The sequence below is a fragment of the Hyperolius riggenbachi genome, chromosome 4 (genome assembly GCF_040937935.1).
Source record: "Hyperolius riggenbachi isolate aHypRig1 chromosome 4, aHypRig1.pri, whole genome shotgun sequence".
NCBI classification, from domain to species: domain Eukaryota; kingdom Metazoa; phylum Chordata; class Amphibia; order Anura; family Hyperoliidae; genus Hyperolius; species Hyperolius riggenbachi.
The window spans coordinates 141,986,173-142,000,281 of record NC_090649.1 but is presented as its reverse complement, the minus strand read 5'-3'; the positions used below and the strand labels follow the sequence as shown (position 1 = coordinate 142,000,281).

Below are 14,109 nucleotides of genomic sequence, written 5' to 3'. Positions count from 1 at the left end.
GTTCACTGAACAGGTATACAGTGGCGGGTTCACTGAACAGAACAGGTATACAGTGGCAGGTTCACTGAACACAACAGGTATGCAGTGGCGGGTTCACTGAACAGAACAGGTATACAGTGGCGGGTTCACTGAACACAACAGGTATGCAGTGGCGGGTTCACTGAACAGGTATACAGTGGCGGGTTCACTGAACAGAACAGGTATACAGTGGCAGGTTCACTGAACAGAACAGGTATGCAGTGGCCGGTTCACTGAACAGAACAGGTATACAGTAGCGGGTCCACTGAACAGAACAGGTATGCAGTGGCGGGTTCCCCGAACAGTACAGGTATACAGTGGCGGGTTCACTGAACAGAACAGGTATACAGTAGCGGGTCCACTGAACAGAACAGGTATACAGTGGCAGGTTCACTGAACAGAACAGGTATGCAGTGGCGGGTTCACTGAACAGAACAGGTATACAGTAGCGGGTCCACTGAACAGAACAGGTATACAGTGGCGGGTTCACTGAACAGAACAGGTATACAGTGGCAGGTTCACTGAACAGAACAGGTATGCAGTGGCGGGTTCACTGAACAGAACAGGTATACAGTAGCAGGTCCACTGAACAGAACAGGTATGCAGTGGCGGGTTCACCGAACAGTACAGGTATACAGTGGCGGGTTCACTGAACAGAACAGGTATACAGTAGCGGGTCCACTGAACAGAACAGGTATGCAGTGGCGGGTTCACTGAAAAGAACAGGTATACAGTAGCGGGCCCACTGAACAGAACAGGTATACAGTGGTGGGTTCACAGAATAGGTATGCAGTGGCAGGTTCACTGAACAGAACAGGTATGCAGTGGCGGGTTCGCTGAACAGGTATACAGTGGCGGGTTCACTGAACAGAACAGGTATACAGTGGCGGGTCCACTGAACAGAACAGGTATGCAGTGGCGGGTTCACAGAACAGGTATGCAGTGGCAGGTTCACTGAACAGGTATGCAGTGGTGGGTTCACTGAACAGGTATGCGGTGGTGGGTTCACTGAACAGGTATGCAGTGGTGGGTTCACAGTACAGGTATGCAGTGGTGGGTTCACAGAACAGGTATGCAGTGGTGGGTTCACTGAACAGGTATGCAGTGGTGGGTTCACAGTACAGGTATGCAGTGGTGGGTTCACAGAACAGGTATGCAGCCAGGAACAAGCTAAGCCTAACTAATCTTTCCCTATGAGAGACAGTCTGCAGCAGCTCGCCCTACTCTCACTAATGCAGGCACACGAGTGACCGTAATGGCCGCCGCTGCCTGCCTTATATAAGAGGGGTGGGGCTCCAGGGGCTAGTGTAGCCTAATTGGCTACACTGGGCCTGCTGACTGTGATGTAGAGGGTCAAAGTTGACCCTCCATGTGCATTATGGGGCGAACCGAACTTCCGCAAAGGTTCGCCTGCGGGACGCGAACCACGGAAGTTCGCATGGAACCGTTCGCAGGCGAACCGTTCGGCCCAACTCTAATCTGTATATGTTTACATATATTTTACATTTTTTTACATGAGGCAAACTTATGAAGGAAAAACTTTACTCACCTGGGGCTTCTTCCAGCCCTTATAAGTCTCTCTATCCAGTGCCAAAGTTCTCCTATGCTCCTGGCTGCTGCTGTCCCCTCCATAAGATCCTGACTCGTGACCAGGTCGTGGTCTTCTGCTCTTGTGCACCACATAGCTCCCGTGATCTCTGCGCTTGTGCGGTTCAAGTCTTTGTGAACTGCGCAATCACAGAGTGCTTCCAGATGTGGGAGCGCATTCACGAGAGGTGCATGACGTGGTGGAACTACAGTAGGTTTATTTACATGTTACAGCAGTTCTGTAAATCAAGCCGTGGTTTGTATCTCCAGCACACACAGACAGGCAGGACAGGAATCAACAAGTCTCTAGAACAGCATAGATCCCATGCAAGCATGCAAGCATGCAGCATCACAGTAATATCACAGTGCTATCTACAGGCAATGTTTTTCAGTTTTTTTTTCTACTTTACCCTTTAAAATGCATTGAAAATAAGGTAATTACTAAACAAATTATCACACACTAAAAGCCTAATTTGTCCTGAAAAAAACAGTATATAGATCATTTAGGTGTGATTAGTAGTAATAAAGTTATTGATTATTAAATGAATGGGAGCAGTGCTGAAAATTAATTTGGTCATGAAGTGGTTAAATGAGTGTTTTATTTTGTATATCAGAAAGATTAGCTTGAATCACTACCAAATAATCTTATTGTTGTCAGCATGGAATGATCTAAATTAATGATGGATCTAAATGATTTACTGACAGTTTGAATAGTATGAAAATGAAGTCATCTCTCCCCATCACTTACCAGAGATTCAGTCTCATTTTCCTGCTATGATAAAAATAGTCATTTTGAAGCTTTTGTCCAAATTTTCATGTTGCTTCATACGATTCCTGTCAGACCGATTTCACAGCTCATCCAGATAAACTATTTATATTTATTGTATCATGTGTGGATGGGTGCTCAAAAATTTGTGCCATCAGACAATGGGCGCCAAAGCATTGCATTGTATAAAGCTCCCAGTGTTTCTGCTGTGGTTTGCATGGTCAGATATTCGTCATTATGTAACTAATATATGTGTTATATTTGTTTAGATGGTATTTCCAGCTTTAGTGTTCCTTGGACTGAAGAACAATGACTGCTGTGGATGTTGTGGCAATGAGAAATGTGGAAGAAGATTTGCGGTAAGTGGAAGAGCATGCTATATAATATAAATGTGTATTACATGTCACCTATTATGTTGAAACCAGCCCATATGCTAATGAGTGCCTGACCCTTTAAAAGGGAAGGGTAGTGTGAAAGACACATGAAACAAGCAGATAGCTATTGAATGGGCAATAGGCACTTAGCAGTCAGTGATGCTCGGATACCACAATCACGAATTTCAGTAAATCCGGCCAAGGCAGAATCATGATCCGGATTTAAATAAGAGCTCCGAACTCCGAGGCTAACACTGACTAAATACTTAAATAAATGAATATTGTAAAACAATAAGCAATTGTATTAATTATATTTCCATGCCTCTTCTCCATGCCAGCAGGGAATAGAGTAGAGGCATCAGGCGGGATGAAGACAGAAGGAAGCTGAAGGGGAACATGCAGGCGAGATGGGTGAGAACCCTCCACTGCATGCACTCTGCAGCAACTTGGGGCCCCTGCAGGGACAACCTAATGCTATCTGGGTTGGTTGGTGGGTTGGTGGATGGTGTTAAAGGCCACCCAATATTACTATACAAGAAGTAAGACTTTTTTTTTCTTTTGTGCTGTGATTACTGGCTGTCAAATAAAAGTGTGTTGCATAACTTTTTGTTAGACAGACATCCCATTACACACCTTTGGCTGTAATGGGACACATGTGGCTTGGGCTTCCTGGTTTCTGTATTCTTCTAGTAGATGGACTCACAGACTGGTAGCTACTTTCATTCTTTTAATGTATACATAAATTATGGATTTGCTTGACTGCCCTAAACATAGTTATATAGTTATTTGGGTTGAAAAAAGACATATGTCCATCAAGTTCAATCAGAAAATGAACTACAACACCCACAGGCGTAGCTAGAGATTATTAGGCCCCATAGCAAAACTTGAGCTATGCCACCTGCCCCTACCCAATGGATAAGAGTGAATTGAGCGATTTATATTCTCATGCAATCTACACTACATACAGTATTGTCCATGGACACTGAGACAAAGTCAGAGGGTGGAGAAACACAAGAAACATGTTGAATACATCAAGAACCACCTGGGCTCCCTGGGCTCCAGGGCTCCAGGGCCCCATGGCAACTGCTATGGCTGCTATGGCTATTGTTATGCCCCTGACAACACCAGCCTATACCCTCACATATCCCTGTTGATCCAGAGGAAAGCAAAAACCCTTACAATTCATGGTCCAATTAGCCCCAAAAGGGAAAAAATCCTTCCCAACTCCAGATGGCAATCAGATAAAGTCCCTGGATCAACACCGGGAATTACTTAGTAATTATAGCTATGGGTGTCTTTCAATGCAAGGAAAGCATCTAAGCCCCCCTTAAATGCAGGTATAGAATTTGCCATAACTACTTCCTGTGGCAATGCATTCCACATTTTAATCACTCTAATTGTAAAGAACCCTTTCCTAAATAAATGGCTAAATCTTTTTTTCCTCCATGCGCAGATCATGTCCCCTTGTTGGGCGTATAAGTACTAGATGGGTGCATAAGTACACCCATCGTTTATCCCTTACACTAACCCAAGCACAGTGCATGTAGCATTGCAGTGAGAATTATCTAGAGCTTACTCAGTTTTTCTTTTTAATGAAAACAGAACCTACAATGTAACATAAGTTATATTATGCATCATGGAATGTACTGTATAGCTCACATTGTTTCGCTCTCCTACAGATGTTTTCATCCATACTCTTTGCTGCTATTGGGTTCGTGGGAGCCGGCTATAGCTTTATTATAGCTGTAGTCGGCATACATAAAGGACCAAAATGTGATATAGGCTATGGAAACTGGACATATGCTTTTGAAGGCGGGTAAGTAAATATTCTGGTGAATCCTAGTAATGTTAAAAAAGGCAAAAATAGATGACCTGTAAAGTGTTTTCTTGTAATAGAGCAAACCTGAAGTGAAAATAAACGTATGAGATAATGAATTGTATGTGTAGTACAGCTAAGGAATAGAACATTAGTAGCAAAGAAAAGAGTCTCATATTGTTTCCAGTACAGGAAGAGTTAAAAGAAAAACCCTTTAATTTGTTATCTATGCTAAAGAGCTTCTCTGAGCTATTCGACCCAACTTAAAGAGAAACTCCGACCAAGAATTGAACTTTATCCCAATCAGTAGCTGATACCCCACTTTATATGAGAAATCTATTCCTTTTCACGAACAGACCATCAGGGGGCGCTGTATGACTGATATTGTGGTGAAACCCCTCCCACAAGAAACTCTTGAGTACGTACTCCTGGCAGTTTCCTGTCTGTGAACCTTGCTGCATTGTGGGAAATAGCTGTTTACAGCTGTTTCCAACTGCCAAAAAAACATGCAGCAGCTACATCACCTGCCAACAGTAAAAATGTTCACTGGAGTTCCTTTAAAGAGAGGAACTCCAGTGAAAATAATGTAATAAAAAAGTGCTTCATTTTTACAATAATTATGTATAAATGATTTAGTCAGTGTTTGCCCATTGTAAAATCTTTTATCTCCCCGATTTATATTCTGACATTTATTACATGGTGACATTTTTACTGTTAGCAAGTGATTTTTTAGCAGTTGGAAACAGCTGTAAACAGCTATTTCCCACAATGCAACAAGGTTCACAGATAGGAAACTGCCAGGAGTACCACGGTCTTCAGAGTTTCTTGTGGGAGGGGTTTCACCACAATATCAGTCATACAGCGCCCCCTGATGGTCTGTTCGTGAAAAGGAATAGATTTCTCATGTAAAAGGGGGTATCAGCTACTGATTGGGATAAAGTTCAATTCTTGGGCGGAGTTTCTCTTTAAGTCAAATACAGACCTGTTAAACAGAAGATTAAAGATGTTCTCCTAGGAGAAAACTTAGATGAAAAAGTGAATTGCATATGGGCCCAATTGTGGTTTTAAAACTACAAATGTGACAGAATAATGCTATATTATAAAAAACCAATGCAACTGAAAATAAAAATATGAGACTATTTTCTTTGCTACTAATGTTCTATTAATTATCCATACTACACATACAATTCATTATATCATACATTTCTTTACGCTTCAGTTTTGCTTTAATGATCTTTAATGAGACGGGTATAGTGTTCATGGCAGGCCTTTGAATTGGAATATAAATGCCCATAATTTTATATTTAATTATTTAAATATTATTTTGGTCCTAAAAAAAACAAACTATCAGGATAAATTTGCTTTCATGTGGCAACTCAAGTAACTAGATAAATCTGATCCATGCTCAAATTCAGGGTTTCTCAACCAGAGTTCCATTAGAAGTTTTAGCTCATCTAAGGGCTCGGTTCACATTAGGGTGCAAAATAAACATTTCTTGTTTTTGTTGACCGGATTGGAAAACAGGGATTTGACGGAGCCTATGCTTTTAATGGGATACGTTCCCACTTGTCAGTCCGCAACTGATCCATTTGTCCCAACCTGCATGTTGTTTTCAAACGCTCAGATGCATTTCCCATAGAAGTTTATGGTAGACTCCAAGCAGTGCACAATGGACCATTGGAGCGGACACTACACTGTCTGCTCCTGTTGGCTATTGGAGAGCTAGAGCTCCAGGTGTGACTTGAGCCTTATATGCTGCAAAAAGCAATCTCAAATGCAAAATACAGTGCGATTTTTCTGCAATTATGTCTTGAGAGTTTTACCAGTTGCAAGGAATACAGATAGCATGTCAGACAGTTGCTATCAGGCAAAATTGGATCGAAATGAGATTGCACTAGTATACAAGGATTCTTGTGATTTTCAGTATTTTGCTGATGTCCTTGCATTTTGTGATTTGCATGGGATCTGAAACAGACTGCAGAATGCAGTAAATCATGTGTAGTGTAAAGCAGCCCTTAGTATCTCTGGTACTATGCGAGGCTGTAGGCTAGGAGTAAATGCAATGTTGGGTCTGGGGACATTATCCGCTCTGATTGGACCAAATATGGAATTAAGGTGGCCACACACATTACAATAAAATCATCCAATTTTAAGCCAATTCAGTAAAAATTATCAATTCTATAGAAAAATCAAAAGCTTTTTTCTTCTTTTTTTGAGAAAGCTGATGGTAGAGTGGCAGGTTTTTTTTTATCAGTTTTTATGAAAATGTTATGGTTTAGGGTAGATTGTACATTTCTTAATGTATAGGCCCAGAGTTTCCAATATTTTTTCATAATCAGGTAGGTTCTAGACTTTCTGCTGCCTGCAGAAGACCTTGGAGGATTTCAAGCCCAGGTGCCCCCTTGGGCTGTAGCTGCGCAAGGTCTGGGCCTTTTTGGCCTTTCTTGAATTCAGACTCTGCCATTTGCCCAGCAGCTACAGGTAGCTTGTCATCTCTCCACAGACCCATGTGGCAGAACTTCTCCCCAGAAGTCTTCTCTAATGTATGATGGTCTTTATGTAGGGTATCACAGACCACCAGCAATGTATTGGGGGCTCATTTACCACTATCTTAAATTGGACTCTTACCGGGTCCTCCCATTGACAGTTAATGCATACTTAGCTTTTCTCTAAGGGGGACAAGATGGGACAAGATGACAACCAATGCATGATTTGTTAAAGAGCTCTCTTGTCAAGAACCAGGCCCACTTTCAATTGGCCACATCCTTTTTTAAAATGTGTATCTGTGACTTTAATATCTGAAACATATTTGAAGGGTAATAATGTCAAGAAATGTTGTCTTCAAACATTATTTTGTGGAGTGTTTTTATATTTGCCAAACATACAGTAGATGAACTTTGTGCAAAAAAAAACAACAACTCACTAGTTTATCGATATCTACATATACTATGAATAATGAATATAGCTGCACTTTGTGCCTTCATGTACTTTATTTATCCATTCTTCTGTGCATGTTTGCATGTTCTCTAAGTATTTCAAAACTAAAAGCTGAACTTTAGCCATGCATGACTTGCTTGCAAGAGATGTGTATGAGAGCGCCACCTGCTGTTGATTTATGGAGAGCTATGATTGTGGTCAGAGCTCAGGAATAACACATAGGTGATTAGGAGGGAAAAGGACTGTGCATCCTGTGTATCATAGAAAATAACAACTCTAGCAGGCAAGACAGGTAGGGCAGTGCTGCGCATGTCAATCCTGTCTGTCTTTTAAGTACCCTTGATTGAAGCCCGTTGTGGGCTAGATTACATCTTACTTAGTGTCCTGGCAATGCTCATTGTCCTCAGGGTTCCATCCCCGTTCCCTGTGCCCGGTCCTCTTATCTCTGCAGCCTACTTGAAGATCCTCCAAGAGGCACAGAGCGATTCTTAAAGGATACCTGAAGTGACATGTGACATGATGAGATAGACATGTGTATGTACAGTGCCTAGCACACAGATAACTATGCTGTGTTCCTTTTTTTCTTCCTCTGCCTGAAAGAGTTAAATATCAGGTATGTAAGTGGCTAACTCAGTCCTGACTCAGACAGGAAGTGACTACAGTGTGACCCTCACTGATAAGACATTTCCCTTTTTACCTCGTTTGTGCTCTCAGAAGCCATTTTCTGCTAGGAAAGTGTTTTATAGTTGGAATTTCTTATTAGTGAGGGTCACACTGTAGTCACTTCCTGTCTGAGTCAGGACTGAGTCAGCCACTTACATACCTGATATTTAACTCTTTCAGGGAGAGAAAGAAAAAAAAGGAACACAGCATAGTTATGTGTATGCTAGGCACTGTACATACACATGTCTATCTCATCATGTCACATGTCACTTCGGGTATCCTTTAAGAATCGCTCTGTGCCTCTCGGAGGAACTTCAAGTAGTCACATGTCACATGTCACTTCGGGTATCCTTTAAGGTGTGCATGTGAAAGTTTTTTGCTGCATCTTTGCAGTGAAAGAAAGTGCTTGTGGTTTTAGGATTTGGCTGGATGATTCTTTTGAATAAGAAGAGGACCAGGGACGAGGAATGGGGGGAATCTGAGGACAGCAAGAAGCGCCAGGGCACTAAGTAAGGAAATATGGACGCCCACTAGTGATGGAAGTGAAAACTGCCATATTCGCCCATAGCAATATTGGCAAAGGGGGGATATTTGGGCTTTAGGCGCCGGGGCACCCACAATGGAGAATATGGCTACACATTCGGCCAATTTTTACCAATATTTGGCACACATTTTTGCCTTTCATTCGGCGAATTGTTGGCATGTGGAGGGGGAGGGGCATAGTTAAGGTTAAGCATCGGTAGAGGGAGGGTTCAGTGTGAGAATAGGGTTATATTTAGCTGGAGCAAAATATTGGTATGTATTACCAATATTTTACTATTGCCATTTGCACTCTTTCCCACAATGGGCTTCATTCCTTTTTAGTCTCCTATTCAGGTATACTTTAAGTTTAGGCTTTAATTCAGCTGTAAATTTTTAGAGGAATATTGTTTCAGTAAGAGAAGAATTGGTTAACTTAAAATTATGTTTTGTTAAGGAACTACCTGGGGAACCCGCAGATATGGAGCATGTGTAAAGCCCCGCCTGAGATCGTCCCCTGGAACCTGACCCTCTTCAGCTTGCTGCTAATAATGAGTGCAGTCCAGGGTGTCCTCTGTGCTATCCAAGTCATTAACGGCATTATCGGCACATTCTTCCGAGACTGCAAGTGCTCTGGATGCTGCGGGGTAAGTCATCTCATGATTGTTGTGTCCGAGTGCTACCAAAACATCACATATCATTGCTAGAGTTGGGCCGAACCTCCGATTTTAGGTTCGCGAACCGGGTTCGCGAACTTCCGCGGAAGGTTCGGTTCGCGTTAAAGTTCGCGAACCGCAATAGACTTCAATGGGGATGCGAACTTTGAAAAAAAAAAATAATTATGCTGGCCACAAAAGTGATGGAAAATATGTTTCAAGGGGTCTAACACCTGGAGGGGGGCATGGCGGAGTGGGATATACGCCAAAAGTCCCCAGGAAAAATCTGGATTTGACGCAAAGCAGCGTTTTAAGAACAGAAATCATATTGAATGCTAAATGACAGGCCTAAAGTGCTTTAAAACATCTTGCATGTGTATACATCAATCAGGTAGTGTAATTAAGGTACTGCTTCACACTGACACACCAAACTGTTCACTGAACAGAACAGGTATGCAGTGGCGGGTTCACTAAACAGGTATACAGTGGCGGGTCCACTGAACAGAACAGGTATGCATTGGCGGGTCCACTGAACAGAACAGGTATGAAGTGGTGGGTTCACAGAACAGGTATGCAGTGGTGGGTTCACAGAACAGGTATGCAGTGGCAGGATCACTGAACAGGTATGCAGTGGTGGGTGGGTTCACAGAACAGGTATGCAGTGGAAGGATCACTGAACAGGTATGCAGTGGTGGGTGGGTTCACAGAACAGGTATGCAGTGGTGGGTGGGTTCACAGAACAGGTATGCAGTGGTGGGTTCACAGAACAGGTATGCAGTGGCAGGATCACTGAACAGGTATGCAGTGGTGGGTGGGTTCACAGAACAGGTATGCAGTGGCAGGATCACTGAACAGGTATGCAGTGGTGGGTGGGTTCACAGAACAGGTATGCAGTGGCAGGATCACTGAACAGGTATGCAGTGGTGGGTGGGTTCACAGAACAGGAATGCAGTGGCAGGATCACTGAACAGGTATGCAGTGGTGGGTGGGTTCACAGAACAGGTATGCAGTGGCAGGATCACTGAACAGGTATGCAGCCAGGAAAAGCTAAGCCTAACTAATCTTTCCCTATGAGAGACAGACAGCAGCTCGCCCTACTCTCTCTAATGCAGGCACACGAGTGGCCGTAATGGCCGCCGCTGCCTGCCTTATATAAGGGGGGTGGGGCTCCAGGGGCTAGTGTAGCCTAATTGGCTACACTGGGCCTGCTGACTGTGATGTAGAGGGTCAAAGTTGACCCTCATAGTGCATTGTGGGGCGAACCGAACTTCCGGAAACGTTCGCCTGCGGGAGGCGAACGCGAACCACCGAAGTTCGCCGGGAACCGTTCGCCGGCGAACCGTTCGGCCCATCTCTAATCATTGCTTTCAAAGCTGACCTTGCACTATTATTGACACTGAAGTGGTATAATTTACTCTGCATGCTCATCTGTGTTGTGTAAGTAAACTGGATTACCTTGAGTTATGTTTCTGCAATAAGAGCCCATCCCTACTGACTGCATGATTTGATTTATCCTGGCATTGCTTAGAATAGATAATAATACTAGAAACAATTGGCAAGAAAAAACACTTTTTCCTAAATAACAAAGTTTGGTTCACGGTTGATGGAGATGCAGTAAGGTGATGCTAATGTAAATTTGAGCAGTATAAAGGCACGTACACACGCCATACTGTAGACCATCCCGCTGGGCGGATGTTCTGCCGACAGTAGGACATGTGTACAGTCTGCCGGAAGTCTGACAGCGTGTACACACGTCCTGTCGGCAGAACTTCCGCCCAGCGGGAGGGTCTGACGGACCCCATGTTTGCTAAAGTATGGCGTGTGTACGCGCCTTAACAGAGCTTACAATAATAAACTACCCTATAAGAGGCTATCTACCATGAAAACAAAAAGGTATTCACCAGTTCCAGATATTGTGTAGATATTGAGTAGAACTTAAAGTGCATGCACACGAGCAATTATTGTCACCTGCAGTAATTGGGACTTGATTCCTTGGGGCTGAGTTTTGTACAGAGGCATTGGAGGATAACAATGTGTTCTGTTGCTATGGAAGAGGGATGACATGTATGGCGGAATGGCATGGAGAGGGAGGGGTAAGCAGGAGAACAATGGACCCGACCAGTCCTCTGATGGAATCATTTGGCAGTCCAGATGCAAGGTGGGGTGGGGGAACAGGTGTCAACGTGTACACACTAGTTTCTTGACTGAGGCGGTCAGTCAGGGCAGCCTCAGCAGAAAATCTGTACAAGCCTTAAGACTGGAGTGAGTTGCTGTCAAGAAAGTTATCATTCACATTAAAGGACCAATATGGATATTTGAAACCCAAAAGAGTGTATACTATTATCATTGTTATGCATTCTCTCAACCATTTTTCACTCCATAAGGTGCACCTGACCATAAGATGCACAAAGGTTTGGAGGAGGAAAACCTTTACAATCTACCCTACACCAGTTACGTCTTTAGGGTGTGCCCTCTGAAGTGTCTCCCCCCATGCCAACTCTCTCTGCATAAGCTATTGATCCCCCGGGGCCCCTGCAGGGTATCAGCAGCGGAGCCCACTCACCTATCCTGCCAGCAATCCTTTCTGTGTCCCTCTATCTTTATCCTGGCTGGTGCCACCTCTCAGTGACCCGGCAGCATGTACGTGAGTCAGCACATGCCGCCAGATCATGGACAACGGCTACCAGTAAGGAGCATGCTGGCTGGACAGTTGAGTTTGCTCTGCTGCCGCTACTACTCTGCCGAGGATGTTGGGTTCCCCAGTACCGCAGATGAAGACTTGGGGAGAAGTGCATCTTATGGAGAGAAAACTATTGTGCTAAAATCTATTAAAAATTAATGTGCTGTGTTTGGCAATGATAGATCCCTCTCTAATCATGATAGATCAGAGAACAATCTATTATTTAGGCACACTGGGAGAAAATCTGTCAGTGGCAGGCTTTCTGTGGATCATGTATGGGCTTGTTCACACTATGAGCGCTTTGAGCTTTTTAAAAGCGTTGGCGATTTTAAAAAGTGCTTTAAAAGCACTTGAGCAATGATTTTCCATGTGCGTGTTCTCTTATAAGCGATGAGCTTTCTTTCCAATCACAAACGCAGGTCATGCACCATTTTCTCAGCGTTCAATGGAAGGTACAGTAAAAGTGCTTTAAAAAGAGCTTGGATAAGAGATTTTTTGAGCACAAACTAAAGCGCTTACAAAAGCGCTCGGCAAAATCGCTCAGCACTTTGCGCCGCCGATTAATAATGTGAACTAGGCCTCACTGCTGTTACCATGTGATTGAAAGGGGGCTGAGCTCCAATTTCCACGGATGGGAGGGGTTATAAGAAGGCATCCGTCTGTCATTAGTGGGGAGCTGGTAACCTGTGATTTGCTGCAAAAGGTAAAGGGAATTTTTTTGTATTCAAAAACATTTATTCCAAAACACACAAATTAATAAGTATTTATAATAATTTAAGGTCAACTAGGGCTTTAAACTTTTTGTGCAGTGAAACCAGCTCCAGTAATCCTATGATATGAGTCTTTAACTTTACCATCCAGAAATGAATGCTCAGTCCAGCATGCCAATGGCATGATGAAGAAGCACTAGATACAAAGAAGGAAATGTTATTTTACTGCACTACTTGCTCACATGCTACTATTGCTGTCAATAGTACTATAATCTTTATTTTTCCCCACACAGGGTGATGGAGCATAACATCTGATGATCATGGATTGCTGTGGGAGGAGGAAACACTCATTAACACAAAGACATTTAGGCATGAAGAGCCCAGCTAGGGCTCTGACTGGATGTTGTTCTTGTATATTAACTTGTACAGTAACAGTGGTGCATTTCATTTGTGTGTCCTCTTCCAGAACATCTCTGTTCATGACCACTATATTCATACAGGGCCGGCTCTAGACTTTTTGTTGCAAGAGGAAAAACTTGTGAGGATGCCCCCCCCCCCCATTTGGAATAATCACACAGCACCTGAAAATTTACTCTGCTTCAGTTATTGTTCTTACATGACATGCTGCAGCTCAACACAATAGCACGCTGGCTGGCTGTGAGTCTGTGACAAAGCAAACTGCTCACCCCCCAGCCACTCCATTCATCCTCAGTCAGGACAGCAGTGCCAACTCCTTTTGCTGTGCAAGTTAAATGAAACACTGTTGCTTTCCTGCCTCTCCCCTCCTCACTCACTGTCAGACTCCTCACACAGCGCAACAAGCTGCTTTTCCCCAATGATGACCTCTTCGCCTCACTCTCCTCTCAGTTCTCCTCATACTCTGACTACATGCTGGAAGTGTAAACGCACAGTACAAACATGCAGCCCCTGTAATCTCTGCGCCTGATGCAAATGTTTCACCTTGCTTCATGCGAGAACTGGCTCTGTTTGCATACCATATATACTCGAGTATAAGTCTAGATATTTAGGTCTGATTTACTAAATAAAAGTATGGGAGTTGACTTGTACTCGAGCCGGGCCTAAATTTTTGACTCATAGCCTTTCCCATGAGCAACATTTTATCAAGTGCTAAGTGACGCTTTTTTGATAAAGGAAATGGAAAGAAAACGCAGGTCTTAAAGTCCTAGCCACAACAATCATCAAGGAAAGGAAGGAGTAGTAGAAAGGAAAGTACCGGCACCATCCAATGTTATTAGCTCTTTTATTTGATTGTAGTCAGCAAGAATAACAGCCAAATAGCAACATTTCAGGGCAACCGCCCCTTTATCAAGCTGTGCTGTCAGTGAACAAGTGATGAATAACATTTCACATCCTTATATACCC

The 14,109-nt window shown here is 43.3% G+C and overlaps 1 protein-coding gene across 1 annotated transcript in view; it reads left to right on the top strand.

Moving 5' to 3' along the window:
• The window catches only part of LOC137570536 (transmembrane 4 L6 family member 4-like), a 32,219-nt gene extending 18,421 nt beyond the window's left edge, over positions 1-13,798 (top strand). Inside the window, exons 2-5 of the mRNA XM_068279229.1 lie at positions 2,641-2,730; positions 4,425-4,561; positions 9,138-9,327; positions 13,020-13,798. Coding sequence (XP_068135330.1) covers positions 2,641-2,730; positions 4,425-4,561; positions 9,138-9,327; positions 13,020-13,034 — 432 coding nt within the window. The 3' untranslated portion in view covers positions 13,035-13,798. The remainder of the gene's footprint in view (positions 1-2,640; positions 2,731-4,424; positions 4,562-9,137; positions 9,328-13,019) is intronic.
• The last annotated feature ends 311 nt before the right edge of the window (positions 13,799-14,109 follow it).